The 24,348-nt window shown below is 36.7% G+C and overlaps 4 protein-coding genes and 2 long non-coding RNA genes across 10 annotated transcripts; 2 read left to right on the top strand and 4 right to left on the bottom strand.

Annotated features, from left to right (window-relative positions):
- Positions 1-31: 31 nt before the first annotated feature.
- Positions 32-2,651, top strand: LOC131009771 (uncharacterized). The gene is made up of 5 exons (XM_057937179.1): positions 32-38; positions 360-763; positions 872-1,283; positions 1,446-2,208; positions 2,307-2,651. The coding sequence occupies exons 1-5, from the start codon at positions 32-34 to the stop codon at positions 2,641-2,643; spliced, it is 1,923 nt and encodes a 640-aa protein (XP_057793162.1). The 3' UTR covers positions 2,644-2,651.
- Positions 2,652-2,733: 82 nt separating this feature from the next.
- Positions 2,734-3,445, bottom strand: LOC131010463 (uncharacterized). The gene is made up of 2 exons (XM_057937995.1): positions 3,321-3,445; positions 2,734-3,238 (listed from the first exon to the last, which is right to left on the bottom strand). Exons 1-2 carry the CDS (start codon positions 3,429-3,431, stop codon positions 2,783-2,785), a joined length of 567 nt encoding a protein of 188 aa, XP_057793978.1. The 5' UTR covers positions 3,432-3,445; the 3' UTR covers positions 2,734-2,782.
- A 170-nt stretch (positions 3,446-3,615) lies between these two features.
- Positions 3,616-5,573, bottom strand: LOC131010462 (uncharacterized). Its single transcript, XM_057937994.1, has 3 exons — positions 5,115-5,573; positions 3,777-5,033; positions 3,616-3,705 (listed from the first exon to the last, which is right to left on the bottom strand). The coding sequence occupies exons 1-3, from the start codon at positions 5,541-5,543 to the stop codon at positions 3,637-3,639; spliced, it is 1,755 nt and encodes a 584-aa protein (XP_057793977.1). The 5' UTR covers positions 5,544-5,573; the 3' UTR covers positions 3,616-3,636.
- Positions 5,574-9,998: 4,425 nt separating this feature from the next.
- LOC131010461 (uncharacterized) lies at positions 9,999-11,795 on the bottom strand. The gene is made up of 3 exons (XR_009096562.1): positions 11,469-11,795; positions 11,294-11,369; positions 9,999-10,925 (listed from the first exon to the last, which is right to left on the bottom strand). It is a non-coding gene; the product is annotated as an uncharacterized LOC131010461 (long non-coding RNA).
- A 469-nt stretch (positions 11,796-12,264) lies between these two features.
- LOC131010459 (uncharacterized protein At1g01500-like) lies at positions 12,265-16,082 on the top strand. Of its 5 annotated transcripts, none has more exons than XM_057937990.1 (3): positions 12,265-12,825; positions 13,554-14,340; positions 15,679-16,082. In XM_057937990.1, the coding sequence occupies exons 2-3, from the start codon at positions 13,636-13,638 to the stop codon at positions 15,907-15,909; spliced, it is 936 nt and encodes a 311-aa protein (XP_057793973.1). In that variant the 5' UTR covers positions 12,265-12,825; positions 13,554-13,635; the 3' UTR covers positions 15,910-16,082. The 5 variants fall into 5 exon arrangements, with proteins under 5 accessions (XP_057793973.1, XP_057793972.1, XP_057793971.1 ...); XM_057937989.1 differs by having other exon boundaries at positions 12,626-12,912; XM_057937988.1 differs by having other exon boundaries at positions 12,626-13,060.
- A 2,712-nt stretch (positions 16,083-18,794) lies between these two features.
- LOC131010460 (uncharacterized) lies at positions 18,795-21,291 on the bottom strand. The gene is made up of 2 exons (XR_009096561.1): positions 20,772-21,291; positions 18,795-20,649 (listed from the first exon to the last, which is right to left on the bottom strand). It is a non-coding gene; the product is annotated as an uncharacterized LOC131010460 (long non-coding RNA).
- Positions 21,292-24,348: the final 3,057 nt, after the last annotated feature.

The raw sequence follows: 24,348 nt of genomic DNA, 5'->3' as shown, positions 1-24,348 counted from the left end.
TTCTAAGAATTTGCATATTTTCGGAGACACAATGGCCAGTACGGTGTACATGATAAATTACCTGATGATGGAGAATTCATTGAGCACTAATTACAGCTTGTATTATTTGACGAAGAGATTAAATGGCAGGGTATACAGTAAAAATATTCTTGCCGATGACAATGATTTGCTTCAGTTGCTGGCGTCGCAGCCACATTTTCCTGAGATTTATGTTGTCGAAGACGATTACAGTGGAGGAGTGTATGTTCCTTCGTTCGATCTCCCTCAATCTTCCGGGTATGGAGGTGAATCCAGTGCAACATTCGAAGGTGGGGACGGATTGGAAGCAATCCAAAGATATGCCTATTTAGACCTATCAGCCGGAGATTCACCGGCGCAACAAAGTGTTGAACCGTCGGTCACTTGGGGTAATGATCAGTCAACGGGTTGGCCTTCATGGGATGAGCCAAATCCGTACCAGTACGATCGCCCAACAACTGATCGTTGTTGGGGTCCAGCTGATGATCAATATACGTACGAGCCTCAGTTTGTGGAGGATGCTGGTAATGTAGATGAAGATTATGTTCCATCGTCTGAAGCCGAGACTGATACAAGCGCCTCTGAAGACTTGTCGGAGCCAGAGAACGTGAGAAGGGCGGGGATTGAATATGCAGGTTGGCAGAATTTGCAGATCGACGAGGATGATGACGAACAGGTTCCTGGAGCAGATGAACTAACTAATTGGTTAGTTCCGGTTATCCCGTTGGACGCCGCAGCGGCACTTGTGGATATTGAAGATTATCAGCTACTGCCTCGGGAGTTATCAAAGAATATGTATTTCAATAGCAAAGATGATCTGATCGTTGCAATCGGTCTGTGGAACATGAAGCAGGGCAAGGAATTTTCTGTCAGCAAATCAGACAGCAGACGAGTCTACTTCAAATGCAAGCATTCAGATACGTGCCCCTTCAAGCTCCATGCATCGTCACAAGATGGAGCCATTTGGGGAGTGTATAAGTTCACCAATGAGCACTCATGCGACGGTGAGCTAGGGCGCGTAGCGCGAATAAAGGCCCCCGCAAAAGTCGTCGCAGCATATTTAGCACATAAAATACACGACGATTGCGAGATCTTGAAGCCGAAGGCCATCCAGCTGGAGCTGCGACGTGAGTTTGGCGTACAGATCAAGTACGATGTTGCTTTGCGAGCCCGTAATCGAGCCACTGAGATGGTTTATGGTCGACATGATCAGTCCTTCGAGATGCTGCCCAAGTACTTATACATGTTGAGACAATCCAATCCCGGTTCGATGGTGGAGTGGGAAGTTGACGATGATGGCCGATTCAAACACTTATTTGTTGCTCTTGCAGCTTCGGCTACCCCTTTCATGTTCAGCTTACGGCCAGTGATTGTCGTCGATGGCACACACTTGAAGGGCAAGAATAGGGGTATTTTGTTTGTTGCAGTGACGAAGGACGGCAACGAGAGTTTGTTCCCACTCGCGTATGGTGTTGGCCCGAAAGAAAACGATGAATCGTGGACTTATTTCATGTCACGCATTCGACGTGTTTATGGCCAAGCCGATCCACTTTTGATTGTCTCTGATCAGCATATCTCCATTGCCAATGCTATCAGGAATGAGTTACCAAATGCAACCCACGGCCTATGCTACTACCATTTGCAAAATAACCTGAAGCATTACGGTAAGGCAGTGGTCGAGGTGTATCGACAAGCTGCATTTGCGTACGAGAAGTCCGACTTCAATAGGGCTATGAACGCCCTGAAGTTTATGAAGAGAGCTGCGTACGATAAACTAATGGGGATTGGGCCAGAGAAGTGGGCTCGTTCGATGTGTCCTATGCCTGTGCGACGCTACAGTTTTATGACATCAAATGCTGCTGAAGCTTTTAATTCCAGATTGTTGTGGGCAAGAAGACTTCCTATATGCTCGATGCTAGAGGCAATCAGAATTTTTATTGAGAAATGGTTCAGCGAGCGACTAAGGGCTGCACAACAAATCGAGCAAGGCTTGACTGCTGAGGCTGGTAAAAGGGTAGCTATTGAAGTCCAAAAAAGTCGTCGATACACTGCACAAAGGTTGAGTGGCATGAAGTATAAGGTGCAAACTGCTGACAGAAGCTTCAAGGTGGATCTGGAGAAGAAAAAATGCGAATGTCGAGTATTTCAGCTAGACCAACTGCCCTGTTCTCATTCAATCGCTGCAATAAGGTACGATCATGAAATGATTACTGTCGGGTTCATTGAAATGTAAATATGTTCTAATGTTCGTTATATTGATTACTATCGGAGTTTGTTTGTTTTTATAGTGAAGCCGGTGATACGATCGCGGAGTATGTAGACTCGTACTACACGAATGACTTTCTTATCGATACTTACTCTCGCAAAGTTAATAATCTCCCGCCGAGACGCCAGTGGTTGGTTCCCGAGCACATCGCTGAGCAGGTTGTATTACCTCTGATTGTAAAAGGTCAAGCGGGGCGCCCAAAAGAAGGTAGACATCGAGGTGGTGGTGAAGGCAGCAACACACAAGCAGATGAGTCTTCTAGTATCAGGCGTCGTAAACCAAAGAAGTGCAGCATCTGCCATGAAGAAGGACACATCAAGAGAACGTGCGCTGGCAGGGCGACTGAGCCCAGGGAGTAGTGGTTTGTATTTGTGTGTTGTAACAGTTATTGATATTGATTGAATTATCTTATTATTCGATAAGCTGGAATGATTTACTGGAAATAATGCTACACGAATAACCAAATAGAAGCACACATTAATGTAACAATATACAAAACTATGCAAAACCAAGTCTGCTCTTACGGGCATTCCAAGTTTCACACAACGAAAATATAGATCTAGCAATCTTGGCCCTATATGCCGCCACGTTGCTATTACCCCACTCAATGGATGGAGAGCCAGATATCAGTCGTTCAGCATACATGCAGACGAAAGGCCCGCAGCTGACAGAGTCCTGCTGGTGAAACTGAACCTCCGCTGGAGCAAACACTGCCGTCATAAGTGGCCACTTGTTCTTTGCCACTGTCGAATCAATGGATGTGTCGTCTAGCCACCTCGACACCTGAAGGACAACTGGCAACAATCTCAGTAAAGGTAGTAAATCACCAACTCGAGCATCCTGTTGTCGAGGTGTTAGCTTGTGGAATACTGGGTCATAGACCTCGCAAACGGCTTCTCCTAACCGAATCCGACATAGGATAAAATGGTGGCCAATTATGACTGGCATGAGAACCTATGACAAACCACAATGAATTGATAAGAAACAACAGATAAAGTACAAATGACTAATGACAAATAATTGTTTAACTGATTACCTGTGTGGCATCCATCCATCCTATATGACCAAGAGGAAGTTCATGGCCTTTAACGGCTTTTCCACGTACTTGGCAGAGCCAGTCTATCTCAGGCTCCCAACCATCAGCCATTGCTGTACTAGTCAATACATGAAACTCCTTGGGTCCGAACTCAGTTCCTGCCCACTTCTCCAATAGAGCGGCCCACTCTTTCTGGAGGTATATCTACAGATCAAATAAGTAATTAATAATTTATATCCGCACCAATGAAAACATATAAATAATGAAAGTTTACTTATAAACCAATCCGTGTCTACTATGATTGTGTTATTCATATCTAGTCATCCAGTAAATCCAGGGAACCTCGAAGTCTATTTCTCAAGGTCAAGAAATACAAGTCAATATCCTGCAAAAAAGTGGCTATCAATAATGTACTAGACAGTAATTTAACAATGTTAAAATCAATAGATTATTTACCCCAGTTGTGAATTCCTGCCTGACATTATCCACCCGCGCGAAGTCGTCGTACTCCCGCAAACCACCACTTGCCTTGACATAAATCTCACCACGCCTACCTTCTCGACACCTAGCCATCCACTTCTCATAATGGTCACTGCAGTATTGTGTCACTGGACGTGGCATTTGGCTATTAACCCAAGGCGATCTCTGAAAGTTAGACGGACGCCTCACCCTCTGACTGCGACGCGGGAGCTCTGCTGGCGGCTGCTCTGCCGACGGCTGCTCTGGGTGCTGCAGCAGCAGTACCTGTGGCTGCTCTGCCTGTGGCTCAGGCTCCTCCGTCTGAGCCTGCCCTGCCGAACTGGACTGTCCCCACTCATGTGGTGCAATAGAAGTGAGCGGTTCAGCAAAGAATATCGGGGTCTCTGTGCTATACTGCGGCTTCAGGAATGGGGAAGACCAATGAGGGTAGACCTGGGTCGACCAGTCAAAAGTCTGCTCTGCCGGTGTGTAGTCGCCCTGGACAGACTGATTCATGGCCCGCCACTGCTCGTTGTAATCCGGGGTCTCTGCTGGGCGGGAATGGGCATAATCTGAAGGGCGTGATGGGTAGGCCTGGGTCTCTGGATGGCATGGTTCCTCATCGCGGGGGTCGTCGTCGCAGGGACGTGAAACGCTTGGCCCTGAAGCGTCGGGCCCTGAAGCACTGGGTGGAGGAGACCGTCGCTGTGGAGGAGACCGTGGCTGGTAATCATCAGGGGACCGTCGCTGGTCATCATCATCAGGGGAGTCGGGCACTGGGAAATGTTTGCTCTTCTTGCACCTATCCTTTGTACCCTTGCCCTTCAGTTTATCCACGAATTTGCCGAAGGCCTTCTTAATCTCCTGACGGATCGTCTTCTTCACCCATTTACGGTCCACCTCACCCTCGCTGGGACTGGATACAGTCCGAGATCCGCTCGACGATGAAGAAGTATGCGGCGCTGGGCGCTTGCCCGGATCTACTGAATGACGAGCCGGCTCGTGGGGTCGAGCATCCCTCACAGGGCCCCGAACACTGTGACTGCGAGTCATACGAGGTTGTCTAGGTACATCCTCCTCGTCCCCGCGCTCCTCCACAACACGGGCTCCGGTCTGCTGTGGAAATTGGACACCCCGAGCTAATGGGTTGTCGGGGGGCCTGAAGCTCACCGAGAGTTCGCCCGGTGTCAGCGCTGATATGAAGTAGTGATTCGACAGATCGTCACCATCGGGCTCCAGGGGCAGGACACCACCCTAGAAAGCAACAAAGATAATATATTAGAACATAAGTAAAACCAGTAACGGTGAAACACTAAATCTTAAATAACTGATTACCTGTCCCTCGAATAGATCGCGCAGACCGTAAAGCCGGGGCTTACCCCTGAAAGTCCATCTCAAACACCGAGGGTGCGCTGTCGGATCACCGCTAGATGCTGCGACCATGTGTCCGAAGCCCGGGACGCGCTCCAATGCCCAGACATATAAAGCCCACGAAGGACCGTAGAAGTGATACTTCTCGCCGGTTCCTATCTCATGCGTATAATGGCATAACATCTTATACGAATACGCGCCCCAGGGGAATCTATCAAATGTAGCCAGATCATCCACCAAAACCCAAAGCCACGGCTGTACCTGCGCATCCAACCCAAGAACAAGGGTGTGAGCCACACACACGAGGACAGCACGAAGGTACAGGCTCCCATCCTCATCATCCACTCGACGATCCAAATCGCACACGCGTTTGATGAGCGACTGTATGGTCATGCTTCGCGTACCGCAGAATCGTCGGTATGCCTCCACGTGACTGCAGTCGTGCTGTAATGTTGCATCGAACCTCGATCCCCCGAAATTGAGCCCAATCACTAATGCGTAGTCCGCAGGGGAAAATCTGACTCGTGCTCCGCACAGATAGAAGCACATCTCATCGTCTTCTGACCCAATCTGCCTCAATACAATCTGGTGTAATGCTTTATTGCTCTTCGGGCCGGGCCTCCAATCAGTGAAATGCCCAAAACATGATGCTCTAAATCTTCCCAATAAATCTGAATTGCACTGTTCGCCGACCACATTTAAAGTTTCAACCAGCTCCGGAAAATGTGAATCCCTATAGCAAGTGCTGATAGCAACCTCCGTCTGGTCTATAGTATCGCGACGAAGATATGGGACATTCGCCTGTTCATTTACAAAATGAAAACATATTAAATTCAGTAAAATATTTTAAAATAATACAAATAGGCATAATTAAAAAAGAGGCGAAATTAATTAATACCAAGCAATTAAATTAAATAATATTAAAATTCAGTAATTCAGTAAAATAGTAAAATTCAAGTAAAATATTAAAACATTTCCTCTGAGTAATATTAAAATATTAAAATTCTGTAAAATTCGAGTAATTCAGCAATTTAATATTAAATTCAGTAAAATTCGAGTAATTCAGCAATTTAATATTAAATTGAGTAAAAATTCAGTAAATTATTAAACTGCAATTAATACCAAGCAATTTAATTAAATTCAGTAAAATATTAAAAAACTGCAATTTAATATTTTACCAAGCAATAACAGTTTCAATAATTAATAATTAAACAATTAAATATATTTATTTAATAACAGTTTCAATAATTAAACAATAACAGTTTCAGTAAAATAACAGTTTCAATAATTAATGTAAACATACAGATATATTTAGTAACGTATTTTAGGCCTAAAAAGAAACTATCCGGCCAGTGAAGTGTCCGGTAAAATGAATCCGTCCGGGTACATTTCAGATTGAAACTGTTCCGGCCGGACGCATTATTCCGGGCATAGTGCCAGCCGGATAGTTTCTATATAGGCATAAAATACTTTAGTTTATTAAATTACACAAAAACCACACAAACAATGCAATGTAATACCCAGCAAAACTCGCAATAATAATTCAATAATGATTACTTAAACAAATATAATTAAATTAAATTCAGTAAATTTCTAATGATTAATATAAACATACAACTAATTAAAATGGAATAATTTATGCTAAAACACGATCGGTCCGGCTGGTGAAATGGCCGGATAAATCGATCCGGCCGTATGTTTCATTTAAATAATGTTCTCGGCCGGATCGATTTATCCGGCCACTTCACCGGCCGGACCGATCGTGTTTTAGCATACATTATTCTATTCAATTTCATGAAAATTAAAAATAAATACCTGTGAAGAAGATGCCATGGATGAGTCCGAGTGTGCTTCAATCTTTTGAACTCTCTGTGCTTCAATCTTTTGAACTCTCTGTGCTTCAATCTTTTGAACTCTCTCTCTCGGTGGGTAAAAGTGAAGAAGCCGATAGAGGTGTGTGGTGGAGTAAAAAACCCTAGTATTTTAAAGTAAGTGGGTAAAAGTGAAGAAGCCGATTGTATCGGCTTTATGTCTATCAAAAGGGAATCAAATTTTGAAGAAAGATATTTTTACCTTTATGTATCGGTAATATGCATGATTTTTTTTTGGGTAACAAGCATGCATTTATTTGGGACGGATATTGAGTTTATTTTAAATTTAAAGATATCAATTGATTTACACGATATATATAGTGTTATATAGTATTATATATCAACATTCAAGAATAACACAATATATATATATATATATATAAATATATATATATATATATATATATATATATATATACAAATAATTTCAAAGAATATATGTATTGAAATTAAGATATTAAAGGGGAAAAAAATAAAAAATTTAAGATAGATACGCATGGATATATATTATTAGCGTCTTGATTTTTTTTTTATGAAATTGAATAAAATAGAATATTTTATGCCTAAATATCATCGATCCGGCCGGTAATTGTCAAGGAAAAATGTATCCGGCCGGGTCATTTGTAAATTGAAATGTACCCGGTCGGATACATTTCTCTGGCCATTTTACCGGCCGGATCGATGATATATCGACATAAAAGTTTGTATTCTATCTATTTGTATCTTTATATTAATTTTTACTATTTTGCTGAATTTAATTTAATATATTGTTTAAGTGTTAATTAGTGTCCGGTCGATATATTTACAATTTAAAGATATGAACACTATATATATATATATATATATATATATATATATAGAGAGAGAAAGGTTAAACAGAGAATGATAAATATTTAGAGAAAGGAGAATTAATCTGGATCATCCAATCTAACAAATCTAATGGCCATTTTTTTTCTATATATTTTCTATTATTATAACCGAAAAGGTTAGTTTTGTACTTTGATATTTTCGACCAGCATGTTTTTAGGAAAACAAATCTTAATTTATCTATTTTTATTTGGTAAGATTTGATTCTCAATATCTATTCTACCGTAAATTCTTCTTCTGTAAAATTTGTTCTGCTTCTCATTATACCGTAAATCTTCTACCGTAAAACCTCTTCTTCTCCTTATTATACCGAAAATCTGTAAGTCTTGGGAAGCTTGAAGTCGGCGACCATGGAGTCTGTTTTCATGGAAGATCTAGGTAATTTTTTTCATTTTCTGTAGATACGTTTTTCCCATCTACACCATTATACCGAAAATATGTAAGTCTTGAGAAGCTTTAAGTTCTGTAGGAATATTTGTGTTAAGTTCTGTATATGATTTGTTTATCTACACCATTACGTCAACATCCCTTACAGTGCGTTCCTCCCTATTCGGTTGTTTTAAGTTGTCTGTTCGTTTTGTGATGATGTTTATTCATTTCTCAATTGTGTTATGAATTCCCATTTTTTTTTTGCTTTTTAAAGTGGACTTCATATTTCGCTATTTTTTCCAGTTTACTGTTATTTTATTAAACAAGCATTAACACTTCATCAAACTTTAGTTTTAATAATATATCTACGTCATTTGGTTGTTTACTGTTGTGCGTAATTCTCTGTTCGTTTATTAATTGTTTCTGTTCGTTTACTTAAATTGCTAATTCATTTGTTAAATGGTGCTCGTTGAATTCACATTTTTTTTGTTTTTCCTCCTTGCGAGGAGAATACTAAACATTATGAGAGGCAGATATTTGCAAACTCTAAAAAAGCTATCTTTGTCTCCTTCGATTTTTTTCAGATGGCAAATCTAATGGCCAACAATCAAGTTCGTGTTCTCGTCACTGACGTTGCTGTTAGGAACTCTTTTCATGTTTAGCTTCAATGATTTGTTTATTTTTTTTTTCATTTTATTTTGTGGATTTTTTTATGTGTATACAGCTAGATCGCCATTTTCTGTCGATTTATTAGTCGGATTATCAGTATATTATTTTGACTGTTTATTAGTTGATTTTATGGAGATCTAGAATTTGCTCTGTATCTAACTCGTTGATGCACATTAACCTTATCTGCTTCGTCATTGTGAATGAAATGCAAGATTATGAAAAAGTCCATGTGGTTTATACGGTATTGAAGTTCGATCCCATTGGGAACTTTTTCAGTTATTTATGATTGTGATTTTGGAATGAATATTTCAATTTGAGAGATACCTATATAATGTAACATAATATCAAGTGTCACTTTGAATATAATTCATTTTATGTTGGTAGGAATTGTCAGTAAGAAAAATTCAAATATTTTTATTCAGGTGTTCGTAATTTTAATATGCTTGTTCAAAAAGTTCTATGTTAAATATTTTGTGTCAGCAAGAAAAATTCAAAAATATTTTTATGTTCATAATGTTTTAATGCTTGTTCGAAATGCTTTATGTTAAATATTTTATATCAGCAAGATAATATTATTCAAGAATTGTGAATATTAAAAACATTAAGATGAATAAGATCATATTATTCATGAATGTCATATGTAATGAATAATCACAGATATTTAATGTCAGTAAAAAAAAATCGAATATTTTATTTAGATGTTTGTATTTTTTTTAAGCTTGTTCGAAATGTTATATGTTAAATATTTTTACAATTTTCAATTAGATATCAATAGTAGTATTCAGGAATATAATACGTAACGAATAATTATATCTTATCAATGAACACGCACTCTAATTTTCAATGAACATAACATAATTTATAGATGAACAAACCACAATTTCAAAATTAACTATAGAAATCATACTTATGAAAAATCTCTTCATTCGTCTCTATCAACTATAGAAAATTTGTTCACAAATTAATAAAATAAATTAGAAAAATGGAAAAGAAAAGGCATCTTTCTTCATCCTCCTACTCTCACAATCATTCCTCATTCTCGAAAATCTTGAATTATGCCAGAAAACCCACTTTCATGACGGATCGGGAATTATGCATTTTGTTTGTTGGCCCCGATCCTCGTCCACTGCATCCCCCACCTGGGCGTATTATCCGCGATCTGCACCGCTTGCGTGCTCCACCACCAGCATCAGCTATTCATCTGCCTTCAGTATGTTTCCAACGTCTTGGGGCTCGGATCGGATGACGACAATGATATCTCGCAATAGGAAGTCTATCAAAAAATAATTTCGCAAAATATATTTTGAACAAATATGGAGAACAAATTGAACAACCAAAGAAATATTTAGAACACATGACAAAAAAACAAATAAGATGTTTATCAAATAATAATTTCGCAATAAACATTTTGAACAAACATGGAGAATGAATTGAACAATCCGACAAATATTTCGAACGGGTGGCAAAGCAACAACTCAAAGCTTTATGAACTGATATATTGGTGAAACCTTCTTTTTCCAACAAACTTAAAAGAATTCAACGAAACAACATTTGATTATTACAATGGAAAATTTGGAGATCATTAATAGAATATTATTGATTGTTCTACAAACCCAAAACGAATATGCAATCAAAACCAGAGTATATTGAAGTTGGAAATGAGGTCTTATGATTTCGGTTTTGAACTTTCAACAAACATATATTGTGTAGTTCGCATTTAACTAAGTTGTCAAAGTAAATTCAATTTAAACTTGTTCATGTGGTTGATTTGCCCAGAATTATAATTCCATGAAAGTGCCAAAAAAAATGCCAACTGAAATCCTCACCTTGATCAGCGAGATGGGCAGCAAGCACGGGGTGCTGCGGCGCCAGGATGCGCGCTCGAACCAGCAGCGGCAGCAGTCGTGTGCTTCGACAAGCCCGTCACGTAAAGTCAGCGAGCGACTGCCGCGTTCGTCGCAGATGCCGACGATTGAAACGATGACCGTTTTTTTTTCTTCTGCATTTGTACATATCAACCAACACCCCAAATACTTTAAACAAAATCCAATCATGCTTTAAATCGACATCCAAAGCCTCAAAATCAAAACCACAAATTTTATAATACACTTATATTTCATAAACCCATATCTTCAAGAAATTGAAAAACTGAACTTATATTCAAAAAATTGAAAGCCCAATATCTGAAATCTCATAATCTCGAATTGCAATTTTACAAAAAATTTCTTCATCGTCAACAACAATCAGTTGTTCAAAACATCATATTCGAAGCAATAATACCTAAATTAATTCCATGGAAAGGCAAACAAAAATCGAAAAAACACTGATTTGTTTTGTGAAAAATCAGAACTTGAAACGAATAGCTACCTGCAATCGAAGTTGGTCCGTTCGATTTCAGCAGATCTTCAAAACCCAACCCTTTACGAACAAGTCGCCGACGATTCTGACATTGAAATCGAAATAACAAAACAAAAGTTATTGAACCATAAGATTTTGAATTGATTTGTTTGGTGAAAAATCGAAACTTCAAACGATTACCCACCTTCAATCGGATTTGTTGCGTCGAAATCTCCTTGGAACCTCAAATCGGATGATTACCCACCTTCAATTGGATTTGTTGCGTCGAAATCTCCTCGGAACCTCAAATCGGATTTTGAATCGATTAGGTTGGCAGTAAATGTTGGGGGGGATGAAATGCGGTAAATGAGAGTAAAATCCGGTGGTTGCAGTTTTTAATGATTTGCACAGATACCAAAATGCCCTTATTCTATTTAAAATGTAATTTCGAACAATATTTGTGGTAATTAAAATTGGGCAGCGGATTTATTTTAAACCGCACGATTAAGCGGTTTTAAGGGCTAAGATTTATTCTCTATTATCTATGCATAGGGTATTTCTTTGTTTAACTTGACCCTATATATATATATATATATATATATATATATATATATATATATATATATATATACAGTGACTTACAAAATCATTGCATGCACAGATTGAAATCATTTCGGTCATTATTGTAAAGAAATGCATTGAAACTTAAAAATGTGTAAGATTGTGTAAGAGAACCGAAATCATTATATTTGATGTTGACACACTTAAGGGTTAATTAGTAATTTAGGGCATGGATAGCTTTGCATGATAAGGGTGGACATTTTTCAAAATATGAATAAGGAATGAGGCACTTTTGCCTATTAACACAAATGTTAAGGCCATTAGGATTAGTAGGGTAACATAGACTTCCGTTGGGTGTTTTTGGACCACAGAAACAATAAGTGATTTTCACAATTTTAAGCTAAAGACTTCAAAAAAATCACTTTCAGTTTAATGTCAGCCACCGACCTCGTACAATGCAAATCTTTTGGATAAGATCGATTGGAAGGATTAATCCCCCATCTCCATCAACACTGCTTCTCCTTAATTCTCAGCAACAAATAATCCAATCTATTTGCATGTATTTACATACGCATTCCACCTAGCTATTTCCCAATTAATATAATCAATTTAGCCTACTCTTAAGCCTTAAGCAGACTGGTCAAAAACACAATAAAATATTTACAGATATTTTAGTGTTCTGCTAATATAAAACTGCTCAGGTCTGTCCAAGTACAGGAATAGGATCTTCCTTTCAAAGTAGCTCTACCTATTCCTCATTGAAGCGTGACTCAAGAAAAGTAATAAAATCGAAGACTATATTTGTTTTGTGTCCAAAGAAGGGTGTCACAATATTTTATTTTCGGCCACAAAAAAACTAGAGGAGAATAAAAGCTCCCACTTGCAGCAGGAAAGCGATTTGAGGGATCATAGGCTGATTGGATTCCTTTTCTTGAAATTATTTTTAAGATTGTGATTTTCCATCAGCCCAGCAATTCTTCTTGTGTGTGCCAGATTTCATGGTAAGCTGTTGTCATCAAGTTTCAAGTGATTGTTGTCCTTTTCTTTTCCGACTTCTGTGAGTTGGGTGGCTGGATTCTGTGACATCTGTATATTCTCTCTCTCTCTCTCTCTCTCTGAGGTCAAAATTCGTCACTTTGTTTGGTTTGGTTTGCTCGTATTCCACTTTTATGTTAAGAGTCTGTGATTTTGCTGTGGAAAATTGAGATGAAGTGATAAAGCTAGGAGACTTTGAGGGTACGTTTCATGATATTCGAATAATATACTATTTGTAGAAACTTAAACTTTCTTTTCACTCTATGTTTTTTCCCTTTCCATTAAAAGTATTTTCCTGAATCTCGCAGTTGAAAAATTAGTTGCTCAGGTTTGATTCAATTCGGTTCTATTTTTCAGGGCTTGAATCTTATAGTCTGAGTTTCTTTTGGAAGTTAAGTTTTAAATTGCAACGTCATCTCATTTTTGGGTAATATTCGATTTTATTACAATTTTGTTACATCATTTTTCCTCTTACAGATGTAACTTTTTGCAAGAATTTCTCCATAGAGGAAGTAGTCATAGGTGTGAATTTAGGGAATTAGTCAGTGTTCATTTTGTGGTTTCATATAATCCCTTTTGAATCAGAGATGTTTAGGAACAATTGATAGCTTCTGCAGCATGTTTGTGGTACCTTATTACTAGCTTATTCAATTTTATTCATTATGCATTAAATTAATTCATTACATTTATTCAGATCAGGGTTCCTCAGCTCATTCATCCAAGTTCATCAATGTCTGTAAAGGAATACGTTGTGCAAGTTAAGTGAGTGAGAGAGGATGGAGAGTTCTTATGAATTTCATAGCAATGGTAATTTGAGTGATCATCAAGGCCTACAGATTATCCGGCATCCCTTGTATCAATCCGGCCAGTTTTCGTTGCATTGGTTCGATGCAAGAGTGTTCTATGTTAGAATCAGCAATTTCTTGGTTGATGATGCCACCCCAGAATGCCTCACCCTCAACCATGTCCCCGCCTCCCCGGACTCTGTCCTTGAAGTGAACGGAACAAGATGCTCGATGCAATCACAAGGGATCTCGTGTATTCTTAGACGCGACAGAGTTGATAAGAAATCAGAAGAGGCCACATTTGTCAGTACAGATAGTATAAGGTTTACAGGAAGTGTGAAATTCGAGGTTTTTGATAAGGATGATCTTGTGATCTCCGGGGTTTTGGAAATGTCGAGTAGCAATGGATGTGTTGGGGAGTCAACGAATGCAGCTAGAAAGTGGTGTATGAATTGCGAATCTGTGATTAGTGCTGGCACTGGATTTCTGAAAGGGAAGCAAATAAAGGATTCTGAATCTTCATCTCCCACGATTGAAGTTTACGTGGCAGGTACCTCCTCAGGAACCCCCGTCATATTAACCAAGAGCGTGCAGCTTAATCACCGAAAGAAACACAGGAAGGGTGTTCTACATTCAATCCCAGAGTATGATGCTTCTGAATCTCATGAAGACTTTGCATCTGGGAATGATCTGCAGGTAATAAATTTGAATTTCCTGTCTTGTTCCAACCTGTTCAACGGCTCTTATGTTCATCCTGCGATATGTTGAACCAGCTTAGCCTTATACTAACTTGCCCTTCACTTTCTGTATTATTTGCTAGTCATATGTTGAATCTAAAATGCCTTTTTAAAGATATCTATTACACGGATATTAAAAGATAGGCACTTATACTCGAAGCTGAATTAGGCCGGCAGAATATTTTGCTTGTGGCATTTCTCTGGGTTGTTAATTTGACATTACATACCAGTCTTGCATCACAAGAACTAGTAGACAATTTGATTACCTCTGATTGAATGAGAGTGCCTTTCATGTTGATTTCAAGCTACTCATCATACATACAATGAAAAGGAAAGAAAATATAGTAATGACGGAGTTTTGTGGTTGCATATTATTTCTTCAGAACCTACTACTTAGTTTCTAAGGACAAGTTTCAAACTCCCTAGAATAATTTATTCAAGAATGGTATAAAGTTGGGTTTGGTTAATCTTATCCTCCACTATGGCTGTTTGCCTGCCTCCTCTGGTGAAACATGTTTCAATTGCGACAAAAAGCCCATTTCCGTTGGGACTGAATATAAGCTAGCAGTAGAATCTTATCCTCAACATATCTTAGGTATGGGCAGGCACATACACTAAAAAGATAGGGTGTAACACCTTTTTTGCTGTCTCTCTTATTATTTCTGTTTGCTGCTAAAAACACACATGCCTGGCCCTTTATGAATTCTACTAGGTAGGTCGACTTCCACTCCGGTCCCATTATGTCTCTTTTTGCATTTAAAACTTCTGAAGGCTAATCTTCTTTGCAGGATAAGATAGCTTGTGCCCACTTTTAACGCTTTCTAAAAAACATTCATGGTGTCTGCACATGCTATATAGTTGATTTGGTGGCTTGGCATGCGTAGTCTCTTGTCAAAAATTTATTTATCATAAATGGAGATGCTAAGTATCCGATGTTAATGATTAATAGTGGCTCTTTTCTCTACTAGGGATGTTTTTAGCTTCGTTTGCAATCTCATTTGTGTTGTTTGAAAGAGTAGTGACACGCATTTGAACCCAAATAAGATCATCAATATGGGAAATGCAGTGCAACACTATTTGTCTCCTTTCCAAGAGAACCTTGGAATCTAATTATCCATGATTTCGATTTTTAATCCGAAATAAAATGTGCTAGCAACCTAACATAAATAAATAGTACTATAGATTACTAGCTCTCATGGTAATTTTGATTTCCAAACATGTGTTTTGTCTGCTAGTATATCATCAGTGATTTCATACAATTAAAATTCTAAAGAGAGTTCCTTTTTGCTCTTTTCAGCTGGCAGAATATAACCGATATAAAGCAGAGAGCGATCAAGAATACGACTTATACTGGAGACAGACCGAATATATTGAAGGTGAAGATGGAGAGCTATCGTGGTTCAATGCTGGGGTACGAGTGGGTGTAGGAATCGGACTTGGGGTGTGCCTTGGGGTCGGGATTGGCGTTGGGTTGCTGGTTCGTACTTACCAGACCACTGCTCGAACCTTCAAGAGGCGGCTTGTATAGTCGGGTAACACCATCGTCTCTGTCTCATCGCAATATACAGGAGCTGCTGTCATTAGAGTGTGCATTTTGAAGTTGAGAGTAACTTGGTTTGTTTTTTTTTTTTCATTTTTCTCTGACTATGTTACTGAAAATACAAAAACTAAGAAGAGAAATATATTTGGAGACATTGTAAATTTTTTGTTTGTGGTGGGAGTGTGTTGATGAATTTTGAGTGGTGGGTTTTACACACTTATATGTGTAAATAAGTTGGTGTTTGTTCAGAAATAATGTGTTCTTTGGTTGAGTTACATGAGTATGAATTAAGCAAGGGAGTATTATAGTGTGTGTTGGTTTAGTGGTAGGAGGTTAATGTTCAAGACGTCTTGGGCTCGAGTCATCAACATAAAAATTAATGAATGATATTGTCTTCAATAAATAGATTTAAAGTAATCTCTCCCTTTATATGATCATTTAAATATTCGTGGGACTAATGAACGGCTACATTAGTAGAAGATGGTGTCCTCTACGGGGTGCCGATGATGGGACCAATCCATTTATTTAATTTTAGTTTTAATTAATTAAGAAATTTTAATTGAATGAATATAAATTTCAATTTGATATTATTGGTCTTGAGCAAGTAATATTAATTTATGAGGGAAAATATATTAGTTAAAAAAATTTGCATTGCTTTTATATTTAACTGAAGATAAGACTTGGGCAACTAGCAAATATCAACTAGCAAGTCTAGCATCGAGGTGACACAGATCAATAGATAATGAACGAGCTTATTTCATCCAAATTGTTTATCTTACCAAGTAAGTGATCAGTTAGCTAATCTACTGACAGAGATAATTAAATTTGTGTGTTGAATATAGTGTATGTTAAAAAATCTTTTTGAAAGTTTTAGTTCAAATCATACAACTTAGTCAGTTTGGGTGGAAATCGGTTGATTGATATGTTTGTGTGCTTAGTGATGACAGTTCAATAATACGATATTTGAAGTACGAAATTTAAAGCGCGCAGATTGCATGAAACGGTTACGGACGCGTAACTCGAGAATCAACTTAACATAACTAGCTGGTTGGTTGACTTGCAACCTAAAAATAAGGAATCTTAAAGTGAAGTGGATTCCCCTGTTTAACATGGTCATGGATGTATGAGAAGTTAGCTTTAAACCACGTTAAACCTGTGTGCTTTACTTTGTGCTTTACATACTGCAAACTTATATTTCTCATAGTTAAGATACATTTCATTTACATGGTCTTAAACCAAACTCATACTATATTAATAAGATGGAAAAAGAGATTTTCACAAAGCGAGTTTTAAACCACCACATTCCACACATGCTCAGTAATCAGTCTAACTGACTAGTTGAAGAGCCCATTGCCCCTAGACGTCCGACCACCGTCCCTCAGTGCATGTTGTAGGCGTTGTTCTAGTTAGTTTTGTTTTATGTTGGTTAGTTTAGTTAAGCAAAAAGATGAAACCTTAATCAGTTGATGATATACTTTATTAGTGAAAAACAATTGAAGATGGCGAAATGTTTAAGAAAAAGTTATTTAAACTTATGAGTTATTGGACTATGAAAACTCCATGATTTCTGTGTAAATTAATGGAAGCGATTCATTTTTTGGTGATTTCTTGAAAACTTGCAAGAGTTGTGTAATGTTTACAATTTTAATTCTCTTAGAATTTTGAATCGAATAATTTCAAATCAAATCGAATAACATAGAAAACAAATCCAACACTGAAATGAAATATAATCAATTAATTTATTAAAACTCATTTTGAAAGTAGATGGAAGAAGTAATTGGATATATTGAAGTAATTGAATATATAACTTTCGCTCTCATTCACGTGGTTTCTTGGATAATCTTTTTATGAAGACGTCTCCCTCGTCATTTGTGTGGTCTTCTTTAAATCTTCTTCTTTGTCATCATCTCCTTACTTTTACGGTCCTCGTTCAATATCGTATAATCAAAACCTAAAATATTCGAAATGATTAAAGAAAAGTAAATATACAGAAAGCATATGATTAAGCCACATCGTATATATAAACCTAAATAGTCGAAATGATTTAAGAAAAGTACATATATGCATTAGGAATATATAGAAAGCATATGATTAAGCCACAAAACTTGGCAGTTACATCAAATATGATTTTATTATTGATATTGCTTATATTCGAAGTTTTATTTAATAAATTTAATATTTTTCTTAACTACTATAATAAAGGATAAAATAATACACACTTTAAAGTAGGACAAAGAGCAACGAATTGTTAAACTTTATCTACTCCAATTAGGAAAAAGGACAAACTGTGAAGAAACGATGAGAAACTAATATACCTTAAGAGGAGCCCAAACGATCAGCCAACACTCCAAACACACATGCAATGCACAGATTCTAAAAGCCCAAAACGACAACCAAAAGGATGAAATGATGCAATCAAAGAGCCATAGAAGTGATGGATCCAGGTGGAATTGAACCACCATCCTCTCAATGAACCGTTGAGCGCTCTACCATTTTTGAGCTCATGGATCCATAAATCATCACATCAATTTCTCGCAACTCAAAAATCAAATGCTCCAAGAATGAACCTTGCACATTTTTTCCGTTTCCAATAATACATAAACATACTCCTCTTCATTTTGCAACTTAATCTTCCACTATTTAGTAGGATAATTTTTACAAATGCTGTTGTAGTTTGGAAAGAATATATGAATGTAGCTTACACAACTGCTTGTCACGTCCTTTATCTCATGCATTCCTTGTATAACGCCAACAACCAAAACATCAAATCAATTACTTGAAAATATAAACTCCAACACAAAGTAAAAACAACAGCTAGCAAATTAAAAAATTGTAGTAGATTTAGATACTGCATAATGGAATATCCGAGAAAATGAGGAAAAATCTTAAAATACTGGATTCATTTAACAAAATACCAACGGAGAAGATACCACCGAGCGGATTGCGGTATTCCCTCAAACCATCATCATCATTCACATTAGGTTTCCAGCTGAACTGTGTTTCAGGACGAGGAACAAAATTGCCTGAAAACATTAGATTCTCAGCTAGTCAACAAGAGGAAAACTTAAATGCCATCCGAGCTGTTGAAAAGATTTTTGTTCAACTAAATGACACATGGCTAAGTTAAGAAATCAATAAAAACTCGAGTTTCCAAACAATCTCACAGTCTAGAGCAACCGTCAACACATCTTCATGATCTGGACAACACATAATCGGCGCATCTTCATCATCTGGAACGCACAACCAGTAAACATTGATGTGTTCCATAGTTCAGGAAACAACTTTGTAGCACAAGCATGCTCAGCAGCTGCCCTGTAGGCTGTAACACAAGTCTGCAAACTGCATTGGCCAAAGACTCAACACTAACAAAGGCACCTCAGCACCACCAGCACAGCATTAATAATCTTGCTTGGGGAAAAACAAACCCAACCACTTCAACTTCATCCGCTTCACTATCTCTAACAAACAGCAGGCACCTTGAAAGCAATATGGTTCACAACCAGATAGCTAATACATTACAAAAGTACAAAGCGGTGCCTTCATAACACAAGCCCTACAACAACATCTACATTGACTCAGAGTAAGATGCTCTAAAATACAAAACTACAAAGGTAAACCAACAGGTCAACACAACTACTGACATAATTGAATAAAACATAAAAGCTAAAGAAGAGCCAAACCATACTGTTCAAAACAGATAACCTTGTAGATAAACCAGACAGCCGCTTATAAAACATGAAACATACCATTAAAACTAAGCTAGGACCAGTGAAGAAAAAAAGATCTTTAATGGTTAATAATTAAGATATAGAGTGCCAGAAGGTACTGCAAGCATGAGCATGTAGTGCTATGATTTTTGTGGGTGTTGTGCTTATTGTTGTAGTGCACGAGCTGTCATGCTTTCAAGTGCGTGGGTGTGGTGGAATCCAAATAAAACTTGAATAGAATTTGGAAATTAAATGCCCTCGGGTGAGATTAAATATCAAGAATGTTAATCAGCTCAACTCTGATTGAATAATTTTAACAAGACAAGTTCATGGGCGATGAATAAATTGAAGACAAGATTGATGGAATGTTAGTAACATAGAGATGCCATATCTAATTGTACCTTAGGTTTAAAAATAATATTGCCAAATTACTGGGTAAATTAAAGAGAAAATTAGTGGAATATTAGCATAGAGATGTTATAGAGTGCTAACTTGTACCTTAGGTGCGTTCATCGTCCCCAGCCCCTCGGGGAAGTTCATTTGCGTCGATTAGAATCATGTTTGGATCTTGAATGAATGGCTCGAAAAGTGCCCATTCAAAACCCAAACTGTTTGCTGCTGAACTAGATGTTGGCGACAGGAATAAGGAAAAACGAAAACGAACAAAGGACACCGCACACAAGAGGGGAGAGCCGGATAAATCACCGTACCATCTCCCCTCGAAAAACAAAAACGAACTTTTATTATGTGGTGACCTACCATGCGAGCGCACCCAACATGGTAAAGGTCGATCAGCTCACCTCACCTCAATCTCGCTCTTTTTTTCTCAGTGTCGCACACATCACTCCACTCATTTTTTTACATACCACGACAATACTACCAACAATTTCATTATACAATAGCGAACTCTTTTTGTTGTTTAACCCATGAAGTTTTACCAGTTTTTGAGACGATGAATAACATCCAAGAGATCTTCAGATCTGGAAGCCACCCGTGGCCTGAGCATGGATGAGATGGAAACCTACAAAGAAACACATCATATGAAACAAGACAAACACAAAGCAAGTCCTAAATCGAAGTAACCGGAACCAACGAAATTAGAAACATATAGAAGGAGAAATCCAAGCTAAGAAAAGGACATACCATGCGCGGATCTACGAAATCAGCTTAATACTGTAATAGATCTATCCAAGCTACATCTATGTAGAGAATCGAACAAAACATAGCCAATCGGAAATTCAAACGGTTAGATCAGCTGCAAATTAATCCAATCTTCATCGATTGGTAACCGAGGCTGAAAATCCACCGACGTTCAGCCGAAAGGAAAAGCAAGCAGCATAGAACAAAGGGAGAAGCCAAACGCTGAATACCCATAACCAAATCGAAAGACTAACTCACGATCAAAACCTACAAAAAAGATGCAAAAGGAAGTAGCGGCTTGGAGGAAACAACGAAGATACACCTCTGACGCGGAGCTGCAGGGATATTTATCGTAGGCTGTGGGATCATCTACGGTTCAAATATGAGTAGGTAGTGATAAATCAACGGTTGGATGCGCATGAGCGTAAAAAATGGGGTGTTTTTATTTTATTTCTTTTCTTTTCTTTTTAATGGGGTTTTACAGCTGGAGTCGTCGAGTGGAACAAATCCATTATAATCTGAAGTCGGTTTTGATATGGTGTTGAAATCGAATATCTATTATCTACTCCATGTATATCAAAAACATGAACCTTTAATTAAAAACTATTTTTAAAGTATATGGTAATTTTATTATTATAATAAAATTTTATTTTGATGTTATATTTTCTTTCTATTTCTTTTTATTTTCTCTCTTCTATAATTTTATTTTTTTTACAAAATTATTATGTGTTGTTAATGAAAATATATTCAATACATATTTTAAATTAAACATGGCGACAACTTGATTTGATATTATTATATATAAAAAAATTAAAATGAAAAAATTATAATCATTTAAAATTGTGAAATAAATTATACTCATATATATATATATATATATATATATATATATATATATATATATAGGCTAAGGTTCAATGAAGAAGGCCTAAATGTAAGAAAGAAGAGAGAAGTAATCTCATCCGTTGATCTTATCTAATCTAACGGACATGATTTATTCACGCCATGTTCAACGAATTTTTTCGTTGAACATATGGGGGGTCGAAACCCAGAACCCCCAAAAATATTGTATATGTTCACGAATGTTCAACGAAAAAATTCGTTGAACATGGCGTGAATAAATCATGTCCGTTAGATTAGATAAGATCAACCGATGAGATTACTTCCCTCTTCTTTCTTATATTTAGGCCTTTTTCATTGAACCTAACCCTATATATATATATATATATATATATGTATATATATATATGTATGTATAATTATATATAGGGGAACGCTCCAATGAGACCCCCTATTTTTAATGAGACCTGAGACACGATCTCGTGCTTTTATTTCATCAATTCTGTGGCTGATATTGTATTTAGAGGAAAAAAAATTCCTCAGGGTTCGAATCCTGGATGGAACGAAATATTTTAAATTCTGTTATTCATCAGTATATACCGCCTTGTTCGTCGGTATAATAATAATAATCTCTTTTATAAGAATCTCCTATATTTGGATTTTCAATTTGTCTATTAACATATTCAATATGGTTATGTGTAGATTATATTTTATCTCGCACATTTTTTAATAATTTTTATATTCAACGAATATAATAATCTAGTGGAGAATTCCAAAATTCAAATGCATTAATAGGTAAATTCATAAGGAAAGAAAACAAAACAAGAACATACATTAATTCTTGTGAGCACACAATTCAAACTTTTACAACCAAAGCTTTATAATACAAAGAGGACTAGATGCGAAAACATAAAGAGAAAGAGTGTTTTTTCTGATGCCTCAAACATTCGAGGAATGACTTCTTAAATAGCCGAAGATCAAAGTGCCAACAAAACACTCGACACACTGCCACAAAATTCAAAAGCAATACTAAAAAGTCAAAAAAGTTTTTTTAAAAAAAAGTAAATAGTAAAATTCCATTATAGGAAATTACATCAGTGCTTGCGTATTTACGCTTTCTGAATGTGTTTACTCTTTGATGTCTTCTAACAGAAATTTATTGATATCACCAAATGGATTTTGGGCTTCTTGAAAATCTTCATTATCAATCATTTCTGTGTCAGAGATTAAATTCTCTACTGTTGATGAAGATGGAATTGATGAAGAATTTCCTCCTTGTATCATTTCTGGATTTTCTTTTTCGAAAACTTTCCTTCCATAAAGAATTGATTGAATCTTTATCCATTGTTTGAAAAAGATCTTTAAGCGAGGAATTTTTTGACGGGGTCTGATAATTCAGATGTCTTTCAATGACTTGAGATGGTTTAATAGAAAGAATGCCTCTTCTATCAACGGTTATTCCTTCTCCAAAGAAGTCTTCGTTGGGCCACCATTTGATAAGAATTCTTGTGGCCAAAAATATCGAAGAGAATTGTAGTTCATTTTTCTCTCTTTTTTGATTTTGAAGAACATAGTCTTATCTTAAAATCCATATAACAGAATAGTAGTTTGCAAATTGCAAGGTTGCTTCAAGACTTTCAAGGTTATCATTAACCTCTTGGAATTTTTTCCAAATAAGTTTAAAAATTTCTATCTATTTTATAAGTTGAAGTTTTTGATTGCTCTACACGAGCTCTGCTCTAAGTCAGGTACCGTAAAGCCTGTAAAGCCTAAAGGGTAAGGTATGATAAATTCTTGACAGTATCAATCAAAACTCTTCAATGAATAAAGTGGTAAGAAATTTTTCTAAGAAGATATCATCTTCAAATAGTTCATAAAAATACAAAAATAAAGATATAATTTTATCTGAAAATTACAAGACTGGAAATTATCCAGTATCTCTCAAGCAAAAATTTATAAACAAGAAACCTTCGAATTTCGAAGTGATTATATCGTAAAAACGATAGAACAACCTATCCCTCTCATATGAGGATTTGATTTGTTCAACCTACTTTCAAAATATCTAATTGAAGACCATAAATCTCAAAATTATAAATTTTTACATCTAGGAATGGTTCAAATTGGATTGAAACCATTAACTAGAGAAAGACTAAATGTCAGTGCCTTAATTATGGTCAGAGACCAAAGGCATCTACAATTTAAAGAATAATTATGGTCAGAGACCAAAGGCATCTACAATTTAAAGATTCTTTATTAGGAATTGTTGAATCCTCACTTTGTGATGATCCAATAAATTTTAGTTGTTTTCCAAATTTTCCTGTGTCTTTATCTGATCCAACCATTATGGATACTCTTACTTTAAATATAAAGAGTGAAGGTTTTAAAATGAAATCTCAAAGTGAAAATATTGTTCATGTATATAGAATTTGTTATAAAGCAATGAACACTACTATCTCTAGATTTAATATTCATACTGATCAAATGAGATCTAGAAATGGAGAAACAACTCTTTCTATTACTGATACTGCCAAAGGAAATTTAGCAATACCCAAAACCATAAAATGGAATCAAATAACTCTTCTAGAAGTCTGAAAACTTGAAAATATAACTCCACCCGTTAAAGAAGAAAATAGAGAACTTGAAAGCATCATTCAGTATGTTGATGGTAATGTTGAAATCATGTTTATATATATATATATATATATATATATATATATATATATATATATATATATATATA

Source organism: Salvia miltiorrhiza, chromosome 2 (assembly GCF_028751815.1).
Source record: "Salvia miltiorrhiza cultivar Shanhuang (shh) chromosome 2, IMPLAD_Smil_shh, whole genome shotgun sequence".
Taxonomy (NCBI): Eukaryota; Viridiplantae; Streptophyta; class Magnoliopsida; order Lamiales; family Lamiaceae; genus Salvia; species Salvia miltiorrhiza.
Note: the sequence above shows the minus strand (reverse complement) of the source record. Positions and strands in the feature narration are given on the sequence as shown.